The sequence below is a fragment of the Scyliorhinus torazame genome, chromosome 8, assembly GCF_047496885.1.
Source record: "Scyliorhinus torazame isolate Kashiwa2021f chromosome 8, sScyTor2.1, whole genome shotgun sequence".
Taxonomy (NCBI): domain Eukaryota; kingdom Metazoa; phylum Chordata; class Chondrichthyes; order Carcharhiniformes; family Scyliorhinidae; genus Scyliorhinus; species Scyliorhinus torazame.
Window position 1 is genome coordinate 149,475,529 of NC_092714.1, and position 15,058 is coordinate 149,490,586.

Sequence of the window (15,058 nt, forward strand, 5' to 3'; positions counted from 1 at the left end):
GACATATGGGTTTTCCGATCTCACTCCGTTGCTTTACGATTGTGATTTTTCATTTTCTTACTCATTTTGACTCCCTTATCTGTCCTCTTTAAGGAGTTCACCTTCTTCCTCGTTCCGGATGTCTTTACCAAGGCTTCAGGACGACCTGTGAGGAGACGTCGAGTTTATTGCTCATCGTTCCTTCTGAAAAATACTTCAGAACATACATATAACAACGACCACGGAAATCATTTACAAATACTACAGGGAGCGCACACCAGTATTTATCCTTTCACGAACCTCGAAGTCTTTTTTTTCAATTCTAGTCCTTAAGGCACCTTTTTCTTCCCATGCAGCTATCATTAATTTATTAATTAAGGTAACTCTCCTAGCATGAGTCACTGGCCAGTAATTAAGGCTGCCAAGCTGCTGACCCTTCTTTCAGCTGGGGTCGCACTATGGCTCTCTCCCTTTCAGCTGAGAGAGTCCTATTTAGAGATTTGTTTCGGGGTTCACTTCCCATTAAATTAGGGAAACTGCAACGACTACGCCAATCTGTCGTGGAAATCATAATAAAGACAAATTCCTCGAGGTTCGATTTAAGGAAATGTATTTACACAAATATATTTGCGGAGAGAGAGTGTTCTAGCTGCAAAGCCAGGGCACCGCACTCTGAGATTCGATTGAAGACAGCATGTTTTTATAATCTGAAGTAAACAGGCATGTTTATATTAAATAGACCTTGGAAAGTATGTACGATGAAATACGTAGTACATATGTTCTTGCCCTTGGCTTAGTTATCTTTCAGAGGACAATGTGTTTTCATAATAAGACTGAAACCAGAATATTTCAGCAGTATTTCATTTATGTTAATTTCCCTTCCACATAGTGGAAACATCCTCTCCATGTCCACTCTATCTAGGCCTCTCAGTATTCTGTAAGTTTCAATGAGATACCCTTTTATCCTTCTAAACTCCACCGAGTTTTCCGGGTCCTTAAGGGGGAGGGGGAGCAGCCCCAAGTCGTTGTCCACATTGGCACTAACGACATAGGTAGGAAAGGGGACAAGGATGTCAGGCAGGCTTTCAGGGAGCTAGGATGGAAGCTCAGAACTAGAACAAACAGAGTTGTTATCTCTGGGTTGTTGCCTGTGCCATGTGATAATGAGATGAGGAATAGGGAGAGAGAGAGCAATTAAACACGTGGCTACAGGGATGGTGCAGGCGGGAGGAATTCAGATTTCTGGATAACTGGGGCTCTTTCTGGGGAAGGTGGGACCTCTACACACAGGATGGTCTACATCTGAACCTGAGGGGCACAAATATCCTGGGGGGGAGATTTGTTAGTGCTCTTTGGGGGGGTTTAAACTAATGCAGCAGGGGCATGGGAACCTGGATTGTAGTTTTAGGGTACGGGAGAATGAGAGTATAGAGGTCAGGAGCACAGATTTGACGTCGCAGGAGGGGGCCAGTGTTCAGGTAGGTGGTTTGAAGTGTGTCTACTTCAATGCCAGGAGTATATGAAATAAGGTAGGGGAACTGGCAGCATGGGTTGGTACCTGGGACTTCGATGTTGTGGCCATTTCGGAGACATGGATAGAGCAGGGACAGGAATGGATGTTACAGGTTCTGGGGTTTAGGTGTTTTAGTAAGCTCAGAGAAGGAGGCAAAAGAGGGGGAGGTGTGGCGCTGCTAGTCAAGGGCAGTATTACGGTGGCGGAGAGGATGCTAGATGGGGACTCATCTTCCGAGGTAGTATGGGCTGAGGTTAGAAACAGGAAAGGAGAGGTCACCCTATTGGGAGTTTTCTATAGGCCTCCAAATAGTTCTCGGGATGTAGAGGAAAGGATGGCGAGGATGATCCTGGAGAAGAGCGAAAGTAACAGGGTAGTTATTATGGGAGACTTTAACTTTCCAAATATTGACTGGAAAAGATATAGTTCGAGTACATTAGATGGGTCGTGTTTTGTACAGTGTGTGCAGGAGGGTTTCCTGACACAATATGTTGACAGGCCAACAAGGGGCGAGGCCACGTTGAATTTGGTTTTGGGTAAGGAACCAGGCCAGGTGTTGGATTTGGAGGTAGGAGAGCACTTTGGGGACAGTGACCACAATTCGGTGATGTTTACGTTAGTGATGGAAAGGGATAAGTATACACAGCAGGACAAGAGTTATAGCTGGGGGAAGGGCAATTATGATGCCATTAGACGTGACTTGGGGGGGGGATAGGTTGGAGAAGTAGGCTGCAAGTGTTGGGCACACTGGATAAGTGGAGCTTGTTCAAGGATCAGCTACTGCGTGTTCTTGATAAGTACGTACCGGTCAGGCAGGGAGGAAGGCGTAGAGCGAGGGAACCGTGGTTTACCAAAGAAGTGGAATCTCTTGTTACGAGGAAGAAGGAGGCCTATGTGAAGATGAGGTGTGAAGTTTCAGTCGGGGCGATGGATAGTTACAAGGTAGCGAGGAAGGATCTAAAGAGAGAGCTAAGACAAGCAAGGAGGGGACATGAGAAGTATTTGGCAGGTAGGAGCAAGGAAAACCCAAAAGCTTTCTATAGGTATGTCAGGAATAAGCGAATGACTAGGATAAGAGTAGGACCAGTCAAGGACAGGGATGGGAAGTTGTGTGTGGAGTCTGAAGAGATAGGCGAGATATTAAATGAATATTTTTCGTCAGTATTCACTCAGGAAAAAGATAATGTTGTGGAGGAGAATGCTGAGACCCAGGCTATTAGAATAGATGGCATTGAGGTACGTAGGGAAGAGGTGTTGGCAATTCTGGACAGGCTGAAAATAGATAAGTCCCCGGGGCCTGATGGGATTTATCCTAGGATTCTCTGGGAGGCCAGGGAAGAGATTGCTGGACCTTTGGCTTTGATTTTTATGTCATCATTGGCTACAGGAATAGTGCCAGAGGACTGGAGGATAGCAAATGTGGTCCCTTTGTTCAAAAAGGGGAGCAGAGACAACCCCGGCAACTATAGACCGGTGAGCCTCACGTCTGTAGTGGGTAAAGTCTTGGAGGGGATTATAAGAGACAAGATTTATAATCATCTAGATAGGAATAATATGATCAGGGATAGTCAGCATGGCTTTGTGAAGGGTAGGTCATGCCTCGCAAACCTTATCGAGTTCTTTGAGAAGGTGACTGAACAGGTAGACGAGGGTAGAGCAGTTAATGTGTTGTATATGGATTTCAGTAAAGCATTTGATAAGGTTCCCCACGGTAGGCTATTGCAGAAAATACGGAGGCTGGGGATTGAGGGTGATTTAGAGATGTGGATCAGAAATTGGCTAGCTGAAAGAAGACAGAGGGTGGTGGTTGATGGGAAATGTTCAGAATGGAGTTCAGTTACAAGTGGCGTACCACAAGGATCTGTTCTGGGGCCGTTGCTGTTTGTCATTTTTATCAATGACCTAGAGGAAGGCGCAGAAGGGTGGGTGAGTAAATTTGCAGACGACACTAAAGTCGATGGTGTTGTCGACAGTGTGGAAGGATGTAGCAGGTTACAGAGGGACATAGATAAGCTGCAGAGCTGGGCTGAGAGGTGACAAATGGAGTTTAATGTAGAGAAGTGTGAGGTGATTCACTTTGGAAGGAATAACAGGAATGCGGAATATTTGGCTAATGGTAAAGTTCTTGGAAGTGTGGTTGAGCAGAGGGATCTAGGTGTCCATGTACATAGATCCCTGAAAGTTGCCACCCAGGTTGATAGGGTTGTGAAGAAGGCCTATGGAGTGTTGGCCTTTATTGGTAGAGGGATTGAGTTCCGGAGTCAGGAGGTCATGTTGCAGCTGTACAAAACTCTGGTACGGCCGCATTTGGAGTATTGTGTACAGTTCTCGTCACCGCATTATAGGAAGGACGTGGAGGCTTTGGAGCGGGTGCAGAGATTTACCAGGATGTTGCCTGGTATGGAGGGAAAATCTTATGAGGAAAGGCTGATGGACTTGAGGTTGTTTTCATTGGGGAGAAGAAGGTTAAGAGGAGACTTAATAGAGGCATACAAAATGATCAGGGGGTTAGATAGGGTGGACAGTGAGAGCCTTCTCCCGCGGATGGAAATGGCTGGCACGAGGGGACATAGCTTTAAACTGAGGGGTAATAGATATAGGACAGAGGTCAGAGATAGGTTCTTTACGCAAAGAGTGGTGAGGCCGTGGAATGCCCTACCTGCAACAGTAGTGAACTCGCCAACATTGAGGGCATTTAAAAGTTTATTGGATAAGCATATGGATGATAATGGCCGAGTGTAGGTTAGATGGCTTTTGTTTCGGTGCAACATCGTGGGCCGAAGGGCCTGTACTGCGCTGTATCGTTCTATGTTCTATGTTCTATGAGTACAGACCCAGGGTCCTCAGCCGCTCCTCATATGACAAACATTTCATTCCAGGGACCCTTTCCAAGGCCAGCACATCCTTCCTTAGATACGGGGCCCAAAACTGCTCACAATATTCTAAATGGGGTCTGACCAAAGCCTTACACAGCCTCAGCAGTACATCCCTGCTCTTGTATTCTAGCCCTCTCAAAATGAATGGTAAGATTGCATCTGCCTTCCTAACTGCCAACTGAACCTCCATGTTAACCTTAAGAGAATCCCTTTGTGCTTCAGATTTCTGAAGCCTTTCCTCATTTAGAAAATAGTCTATGCCTCTACTCTTCCTACCAAAGTGCATAACCTCACACCTTTCCACATTGTATTCCATCTGCCACTTATTTGCCCACTCTCCTAGCCTGTCCCAAATCCTTCTGCAGCATCCTCTCTTACTCAGCATTACTTGTCCCTCGATATATCTTTGTATCATCTGCAAACGTAACAACAATGCCCTCAGTTCCTTCTTCCAGTTCCTTCTTCGAGATGTTAATGGATATCGTGACTAGTTGTGCCCCTATGGAATACCAAGAGTCAACAGCTGCCAATTTGAAAAAGACCCCTTTATCCCCACTCCCTGCCTTCTTCCAATCAACCAATTCTCTATCCATGCCAATACCTTGCCCCTAACACCATGGGCTCTTATCTTTATTAGTAGCTTCCTGTATGGCATTGTCAAAGGCCTTCTGGAAATCCAAATAGATCATGTACACTGCTCTCCTTTGTTCAACTTCCTCATTGCCTCCTCAAAGAATTCTAACCAGATTTGTCAGACATGACCTCCCATTGACGAATCTATGTTGACTCAGCCCTATTTTATCTGCACTTCCAAGTACTCCGCAATCTCATCCTTAATAATGGACTCTAAATTCTCACCAATAACCAAAGTCAGGCTAACCAGCCTGGAATTCACCGTCTTCTGTCTCCCTCCCTTTTTAAACAGTGGTGTTACATTAGCTACTTTCCAGTCCTCTCAGACCTTCCCTGCTTCCAGTGATTCCTGAAAGATCACCACCAATGCCTCCACAATCTCCTCAGTTATCTCTATTAGAACCTGGTTGTAGTCCATCTGGTCCAGGTGATTTATCCAGCTTCAGACCTTTCAGCTTTCCCAGAACCTCCACCTTTGTGATGGCCAATACATTCACCTTTGACACTCTTGAAGTTCTGGTGTGCCACTAGTGTCTTCGACTGATGATGCAAAGTACCTATTCAGTTCCTCTGCCATTTATTTATTCCCCATTACTACTTCTCCAGCATCATTTTCCAGTGGTCAAATGCCCATTCTTGCCTGACTCTTACATTTTATACATCGAAAAAATACCTCTTCCCATCTTCTTCTACATTACTAGCTATCTTACACTCGTATTTCATCTTCTTCCCCCCCGCCTTACTGCATTTTTAGTTATCCTCTACTTGCTTCTAAAGGCTTCCCAATCCCCTGGCTTCCCACTCATCTTTGCCACTTTGTATGCTTTTTCTTTTGCTTTATGCAGGCATGGTTGCCTTGTCCTCCTCTATTCATGTTTCCTCCTCCTTGGGATCAATTTCTGTTGTGCCTCCCAAATAAACCACAAAAGACCCTGCCATTAGGGCAGCACAGTGGCACAGTGGTTAGCACTGCTGCCTCATGGCGCTATGCCCCGGGTTCGACCCAGCCCTGGGTCACTGTCCATATGGGCTTTGCATATTCTCCCTGTGTTTGCGTGGGTCTCGCCCCCACAACCCAAAAATGTGTAGACTAGGTGGATTGACCATGCTAAATACCATCCAATTTTGCCAAACTCCCTTGTGACTAGTTAGCTCATAACTTCTATGCCTTCCTGAATCATTTGCCGTGTCTTCTAATTTTGGCTGATCATTTCTCCCTGCTGAACCTTCCAACCCTCTCTGCCAAGTTAGTTTGAAACCTCCTCAACAGCAAACCTCCCTGCAAGGATACTGGTCGCAGTTCGGTCCAGGTACAAGTCCCACTGTCCCCAAAATCGTTCCCAATGTTCCAGAAATGTAAAGCTCTCCTTCCTGCACCATCTCTCTAGCCCCGCATTCATCAGGACTAACCACCTGGGCGGAATTGTCCTTTGGCCGACACCAGAATCAGGAAACACGGTTGGGTGGAGAATTCGGCATTAGCTGGATATCAAGGTTGGCGCTGGGCACCAAATTGAATGCTATGCTAGGTGCCAGGACAGCGGCGTGAATGCATTCTACACCACATGCTGGCGTGGGCACGCAAATGTACAGTAAAGGCCATCAGCATTTCATTAAGGGGACCAACCCAGCATTTTCTAGGTCTTCTGCGGTGCTCCACCTCTGCCAGGAGGAAGTACAGACGGCAAGGTTCGCTTGTGGTATTTCAAATTGGGACACAGGTGGCGTGGCTGCTGAGGGCGCGGGAGGGGGTACAAACAGTATCCAACATTGCTGTAGTGTGCTAACAGTTGTGCTGCTGGCCGAAGGGCATCTGCCAGGGCCGAAGGAGTAGCGAGGTGCAGCTAGCAGATGGGCCGTGGGGTCAGGGTGGCCGGGCATGGACCACCATTGCCGCAGCCTGAAAAGCAGTCATGCAGCTTCACATGCCACTGACTGCCCACCACTGGGAACTTAGCACCACGGGTCGTATGGGTTTCCCCCCCCACCCCCCCTGGCCATCCCCCTAGGTACCTTCTGGCCCCAGCCAGCCCATCAACTGCGTGCTGTAGTGCAACCAATGTCATCACCTTAGCTGGGATAAGGTTTTGCATGCATTGGAATTGAGGAGGTTCTACGTGGCGCCGGTGCTAGCCCATTAACGGGACCTGAATCACATCGGGGACTAGCACCTCTTTCATCCACGTGGAACACTCGCGATTCAGTCCCAGATTCAGCACTTAGTCTCCTAAAAGGAGAATTCCGCTGCCTATTTCTAGCATTGCCGTGGAACCAGAAGTAATCCAGAGATTATTACCTTCTGGGTCCTGTTTTTTTAATCTACTTCCTAGTTCCCTAAATTCTACTTGCCTCCATTTGAAGAATTACAAACTTATATGTACAAATATTTTTTGGTAAAAGTATTTGGATTGCTTTTTGAATTTACTGACAGATCGCATTTGTTTAATTCTAGGGTTGGAGACTTTGAGATAACGGGAGGTCCTTCATCATATTACCAGTACAAGGGCAACAGTAAGTTCCAAATTACAGAGCAAGGTAAGTTTTAATTTGATACGCCGATTAACTCTTTACCAGGTATACCGGCAGAGAAAAGACATTTTGCTGGAGTTTTAAGATTTCATTGTGCATTTTCTGTTGAAGTTGTAATCTTATTTCAGCTTTGACGTAGATTTATGAGGAAAATAGGTGCAGAACATAAATCAGAAGAGGAGATTAGTCAGCTGTTGTGTGAGGGTAGTTTGCCAGGCTTCTTGGAGCTTTGACAAAGAGTCATCCTGATTCGAAACGTTAGCTCTTTTCTCTCTCCACAGATGCAGTCAGACCTGAGATTGTCCAGTATTTTCTGTTTTTGCTTCATTACTTCTGGCAGGCATGAGGAGATTTTAAATGTTTTGATAAGAACTGGTTTCATTCTTTATCCAAACTCTTCCCACAAAGAAATTATCCCTGGCACTATTTACCAATCCAGTTTTCTCCCATTATTACTGGGATTTTTGGGAAAGGTATATTTAGATTCCAATAGGTGAATTTCTTGCCTGGCATTGTCAAAGAGCTATTAGTGAGCATTTAGTGACTATACAATAAGTGGTCAAGTTCTATTTTCCTAAGGTGTAAAATAGAATAGAATACCTCCAAAAGGAGGCCAGTCGGTCCATCAAGTCTGCACCAGCCCTCCGAAAGAACACCCCCACCCTGGCCCACTCCCCTGCCCTATCCCTGTAACCCCACCTAACCTTTTGGACACTAAGCGGCAATTTAGCATGGCCAATCCACCCAACCTGCACATCTTTGGACTGTGGGAGGAAACCGGAGCACCTGGAGGAAACCCACACAGACTTGGGGAGAATGTGCAAACTCCACACAGTCAGCCAAATTTAGGTTCAAACCCAGGTTCCTGGAGCTGTGAGACAGCAGTGCATTGCTGCCCTCGTACTGGAATTTGTGAGAAAATTAATAAAAATTGAAAATAAAATAAATAATTGAATAAAATAATTAACTAGTTCATTAAAGCTCATATGTATGGCAGGACAGGTGATGTGTCAATGCTGTAGCATGTAGGAGCTCGTGGATACTGGTGTTAGCCAGGGCAAGCATTAAATGTCTGCGACTGCTTAGAGTCAATGAGCTGGAGGCTGAGCTGTGGACACTGCAACACAAAAGGCAGGACGAGAGTTACCTTGCTTCAGGAGGCGGCCGCACCCCTTAGGATACGGTCTTTTGGCTTGGAAATGGCCAAGGATAGGAGGGTGTGACAGCAACTGGGGCAGCATGGTGGCACAGTGGTTCACACTGCTGCCTCGGGCGGCTTGGTGGCACAGTGGTTCACACTGCTGCCTCGGGCAGCTCGGTGGCACAGTGGTTCACATTGCTGCCCCAGGCTGCTTGGTGGCACAGTGGTTCACACTGCTGCCTCAGGCAGCTCGGTGGCACAGTGGTTAACACTGCTGCCTAGGGCAGCTCGGTGGCACAGTGGTTCACACTGCTGCCTCGGGCGGCTCGGTGGCACAGTGGTTAACACTGCTGCCTCAGGCAGCTCGGTGGCACAGTGGCTAGCATTGCTGCCTCAGGCAGCTCGGTGGCACAGAGGTTCACACTGCTGCCTCGGGCGGCTCGGTGGCACAGTGGTTAACACTGCTGCCTCAGGCAGCTTGGTGGCACAGTGGCTAGCATTGCTGCCTCAGGCAGCTCGGTGGCACAGTGGCTAGCATTGCTGCCTCAGGCAGCTCGGTGGCACAGTGGTTCACACTGCTGCCTCGGGCGGCTCGGTGGCACAGTGGCTAGCATTGCTGCCTCAGGCAGCTCGGTGGCACAGTGGTTCACACTGCTGCCTCAGGCAGCTCGGTGGCACAGAGGTTCACACTGCTGCCTCGGGCGGCTCGGTGGCACAGTGGTTAACACTGCTGCCTCAGGCAGCTCGGTGGCACAGTGGCTAGCATTGCTGCCTCAGGCAGCTCGGTGGCACAGTGGCTAGCATTGCTGCCTCAGGCAGCTCGGTGGCACAGTGGTTCACACTGCTGCCTCGGGCGGCTCGGTGGCACAGTGGCTAGCATTGCTGCCTCAGGCAGCTCGGTGGCACAGTGGTTCACACTGCTGCCTCAGGCAGCTCGGTGGCACAGTGGCTAGCATTGCTGCCCCAGGCTGCTTGGTGGCACAGTGGTTCACACTGCTGCCTCGGGCGGCTCGGTGGCACAGTGGCTAGCATTGCTGCCTCAGGCAGCTCGGTGGCACAGTGGTTCACACTGCTGCCTCGGGCTGCTTGGTGGCACAGTGGTTAACACTGCTGCCTCAGGCAGCTCGGTGGCACAGTGGTTCACACTGCTGCCTCGGGCGGCTTGGTGGCACAGTGGTTAACACTGCTGCCTCAGGCAGCTTGGTGGCACAGTGGTTAACACTGCTGCCTCGGGCGGCTTGGTGGCACAGTGGTTAACACTGCTGCCTCGGGCGGCTTGGTGGCACAGTGGTTAACACTGCTGCCTCAGGCAGCTTGGTGGCACAGTGGTTCACACTGCTGCCTCGAGCGGCTTGGTGGCACAGTGGTTAACACTGCTGCCTCGGGCGGCTTGGTGGCACAGAGGTTAACACTGCTGCCTCGGGCGGCTTGGTGGCACAGAGGTTAACACTGCTGCCTCGGGCGGCTTGGTGGCACAGTGGTTCACACTGCTGCCTCGGGCGGCTTGGTGGCACAGAGGTTAACACTGCTGCCTCGGGCGGCTTGGTGGCACAGAGGTTAACACTGCTGCCTCGGGCGGCTTGGTGGCACAGAGGTTAACACTGCTGCCTCGGGCGGCTTGGTGGCACAGAGGTTAACACTGCTGCCTCGGGCGGCTTGGTGGCACAGTGCCTAGCATTGCTGCCTCGGGCGGCTTGGTGGCACAGTGGTTAACACTGCTGCCTCGGGCGGCTTGGTGGCACAGTGGTTCACACTGCAGCCTCGGGCGGCTTGGTGGCACAGTGGTTCACACTGCAGCCTCGGGCAGCTCGGTGGCACAGTGGTTCACACTGCTGCCTCGGGCGGCTTGGTGGCACAGTGCCTAGCATTGCTGCCTCGGGCGGCTTGGTGGCACAGTGGTTAACACTGCTGCCTCGGGCGGCTTGGTGGCACAGTGGCTAGCATTGCTGCCCCAGGCTGCTTGGTGGCACAGTGGTTCACACTGCTGTCTCGGGCGGCTTGGTGGCACAGTGGCTAGCATTGCTGCCCCAGGCTGCTTGGTGGCACAGTGGTTCACACTGCTGCCTCGGGCGGCTTGGTGGCACAGTGGTTCACACTGCTGCCTCGGGCGGCTCCGTGGCACAGTGGTTCACACTGCTGCCTCGGGCGGCTTGGTGGCACAGTGGCTAGCATTGCTGCCTCAGGCAGCTCGGTGGCACAGTGGTTCACACTGCTGCCTCGGGCGGCTTGGTGGCACAGTGGCTAGCATTGCTGCCTCACGGCGCTGAAGACCCTTTCAATCCCTGCCATCTCTCAGGGTACCATCCAATGAGCTGGTTGTGCTGAGGGATCCCATCCTGCATGTGCACCCCTGGCTACAGCAGGGGCCGCTGGGCACTGCACCCAAGGCATCCGTCAAGAGCAGCACTGGGGCCAGACTCAGGTATCCCCCCCCCCCCCGATCCACGCACCCACCCTCTGGTCGCGGAGGTATCCTGAGTGCTGTGGCCCAGTTCTTGGGTGTTCGATTGTTGGCTGCTGCCCCTGCGGTTGTGCAGTCTCCAGTGTCCAGGCCTCACAGTCTGATTAGGATGCTAGGCAGTCACACCCACCTGCGATATGGCACATCTACCTACGCAAATCCACTTGAGAACTGTAAAGTACTAAAATTGCCAATTCCCTATTAGCGATAGCCTTCAGTTGTGTGGACAGAGACCGGCACGATCAGTGGGGGTTAAAGTGACTTTCACCACATTACCACGGACGCGGCTCTGTCCTGGGGGTATTCAGTGGGATGGGCAGAAGCTGAGGTTTTCACTGGTATGGGTATGCATGACCTGGGGGGTGACATGTTGGAACTATGGGAACTGAGCCCCCAGCCCAGGGACAGCCCCCCACCGGTGACGGCCGACCGCCCCCCCCCCCCCCCAGGGGCTCCTTTAGGCCTGATGCATGATCAATTGCACAAAGACTAAAGTTGGGTACAACTGTGGCTTTATTACAGTCAGATGCGTGGCCTCCTGCTGCAGCTGGCGAAATGGCAGGGCACTGGAGGTCATGCATATTTATACAGATCTCCCTGGGCGGAGCCAGCCGGCAGGGGCTACCGGTGAACCTGTAGTGCAGGTCCTACCTTACATCTCCTATTACAGTGGTTCACCACATTCACCCCCTGTTAAAAATGAGTCCGGCGGGGGTGACGTGAAACTATATACAATTAGTGCAATTATGTACAGTGGTAGGTGTCATGATATTCATGGGAACATCACAGCACATACACACACAGGTAATGATGGACAGATCAACGGACCAATCAACACACACAACACGACAGCCAATCACAGACAAGAGCATACACAGTACAAAGCAGGGAACACAACACTTCCTGGGCACTCAAGCAGGAGAGAACTCAGGGCACAGACCACATTGCCAGCCATTCAGAGGTTCACCATGTGCTGAATACCAGAGTTTACTATGTTTATAGTTCAATGAAATAAAAGTGCTTGGACCATTCGCAACCGTGTTGGTTCGTCTGTGTGTCAGAGTACCCAACACTTCAGTAGGGAAAGAAAAGTCCATGTTGACGGTCCGGAGTCCGTCAAATGTTCAGCCGGTCTGGTGCTTTGGTGTTTTGTTGGGAGTGGCGTAACGGTGGCGGCGAAGTCGGTGCTGGCGGTGGTGGAGGTGGCACCGATGGCGGTGGTGGCGGTGCTGATGCTAGCCAGTCATCGGGGAACTCCGGGAGCGTGCAGAAGTCCTCTTCGTCCTCTTGTGCGGAAAAGGGGAGGGGGGTGGTGCTCTGGTGGGGTCAATATTGGCAGTGCGGTGGGAGGTGGGGGGGGGGCGCATTGGTGGGGGTGTGTGTTGGGGTGGAACCTGACGGTGCCAGGTCCCTGAGTGAGACAGTATCTTGGTGGCCGTCAGGGAACTCAACGTAGACATATTGAGGGTTGGTGTGGAGCAGGTACGGTAGCATAGTGGTTAGCACAATTGCTTCACAGCTCCAGGGTCCCAGGTTCGATTCCGGCTTGGGTCACTGTCTGTGCGGAGTCTGCACATCCTCCCCGTGTGTGCGTGGGTTTCCTCCGGGTGCTCCGGTTTCCTCCCACAGTCCAAAGATGTGCAGGTTAGGTGGATTGGCCATGATAAATTGCCCTTCGTGTCCAAAATTGCCCTTAGTGTTGGGTGAGGTTCCTGGGTTATGGGGATAGGGTGGAAGCGTGGACCTTGGGTAGGGTGCTCTTTCCAAGAGCAGGTGCAGACTCGATGGGCCGAATGGCCTCCTTCTGCATTGTAAATTCTATGATAAATTCTAGGTGTACCCTGTCCACCAAGGGGTCCGCCTTGTGGAGTCGGACGTGCCTACGGCGAAGGACCGGTCCTGGAGCTGCGAGCCAAGTAGGGAGCGACACACCGGATGTGGACTTCCTGGGGAAGGTGAAAACACGTTCATGAGGCGTGTTATTAGTGGCGGTGCACAAGAGTGACCGGATGGAGCGTAGAGCGTCAGGGAGGACTTCCTGCCAGCGAGAGGCTGGGAGGATCCTGGACCATAGGGCCAGCTGGATGGCCCTCCAAACCGTCCCATTCGCCCATTCTACTCGCCCGTTTCCCCGGGGGTTGTAGCTGGTCATCCTGCTGGAGGCTATACCCCTGCTGAGCAGGAGCTGACGCAGCTCATCGCTCATGAATGAGGATCCCCTGTCACTGTGGATGTAGGCGGGGAAACTGAACAGGGCGAAGATAGTGCTGAGGGCCTTGATGACGGTGGCAGACGTCATATCGGGGCATGGGATGGCGAAGGGGAATCTGGAGTACTCATCGACCACACGGAGAATGTACGTGTTACGGTCGGTGGAGGCGAGGGGCCCTTTGAAATCCACGCTGAGGAGTTCAAAGGGGCGGGAAGGCTTCACCAGGCGCGCACGGTCCGGCCGGTAGAAGTGCGGCTTGCACTCCGCACAGACCTGGCAGTCCCTGGTGACTGTCCTTACTTCCTCGACGGAGAAGGACAGATTGCGAGCTTTGACCAGCTGGTACAATCGAGTGACCCCCGGGTGACAAAGGCTGTCGTGTAGGGCCCGGAGTTGGTCCACTTGTGCACCGGCACATGTACCTCGGGAGAGGGCATCTGAGGGCTCGTTGGGTTTACCGGGGCGATACAAGATCTCGTAATTATAGGTGGAGAGCTCAATTCTCCCCCGCAAGATTTTATCATTTTTGATCTTGTCCCGCTGCGTGTTATAGAACATGAAGGCTACCGACCGTTGGTCCGTAAGGAGAGTGAATCTCTTACCGGCCTGGTAATGCCTCCAATGACGCACAGCTTCAACGATAGCTTGGGCCTCCTTTTCGACGGATGAGTGTCGAATTTCAGAGGCATGAAGGGTGCGGGAAAAGAATGCCACGGGTCGGCCTGCCTGGTTTAGAGTGGCGGCAAGGGCGACGTCTGAAACGTCGCTTTCTACTTGGAAAGGCAGTGACTCGTCCACTGCGCGCATCCCGGCCTTGGCGATGTCTGCTCTGATGCGGGCAAAAGCGTGTTGAGCCTCAGCCGCGAGGGGGAATTGGGTGGACTGAATGAGTGGCGGGCCTTGTCCGCATAGTTTGGGACCCACTGAGCGTAGTAGGAAAAGAACCCCAGGCAGCGTTTGAGGGCCTTGGGGCAGTGGGGGAGGGGAAGTTCCATGAGGGGGCGCATGCGGTCGGGGTCGGGCCTGAGAAGTCCGTTTTGGACTATATAGCCAAGATGGCTAACCGGGTCATGTTGAACACACACCTCTCTTTGTTGTAGGTCAGGTTGAGAAGAGTGGCAGTGCGGAGGAATATATCGAGGTTGGCATCCTGGTCCTTCCTGCTGGTCATGGCCGCAGATGGTGACATTATCTAAGTACGGAAAGGTGGCCCGCAAACCGTACTGGTCGACCATTCGGTCCATCTCTCTTTGGAAGACCAAGACCCCATTTGTGACACCGAAAGGGACCATAAGGAAGTGGTAGAGGCGACCGTCTGCCTCGAAGGCCGTGTATGGCCGGTCCGACTTCCGGATGGGGAGCCGGTGGTAGGCGGATTTCAGGTCGAGAAGACCCGGTACTGCACAATCTGATTGACCATATCAGATATGTGTGGGAGGGGGTACGCGTCGAGCTGCGTGTACCGATTGATGGTCTGGCTGTAGTCCACGACCATCCTGTGTTTCTCCCCAGTTTTAACCACTACCACTTGGGCTCTCCGGGGCTGTTGCTGGCCTCGATAATACCCTCCTTAAGCAGCCGCTGGACTTTGGACCTGATGAAGGTCTTGTCCTGGGTGCTGTACCGTCTGCTCCTGCTGGCAACGGGCTTGCAATCCGCAGTTAGATTGGCAAAAAGGGAGGGGGGATCGACCTTGAGGGTCGCAAGGCCGCAA

The 15,058-nt window shown here is 51.4% G+C and overlaps 1 protein-coding gene across 1 annotated transcript in view; it reads left to right on the plus strand.

Annotated features, from left to right (window-relative positions):
* LOC140428786 (complement C3-like) overlaps positions 1 to 15,058 on the plus strand; it is a 163,479-nt gene that overhangs the window by 78,939 nt on the left and 69,482 nt on the right. Inside the window, exon 6 of the mRNA XM_072515475.1 lies at positions 7,454 to 7,536. Coding sequence (XP_072371576.1) covers positions 7,454 to 7,536 — 83 coding nt within the window. The remainder of the gene's footprint in view (positions 1 to 7,453; positions 7,537 to 15,058) is intronic.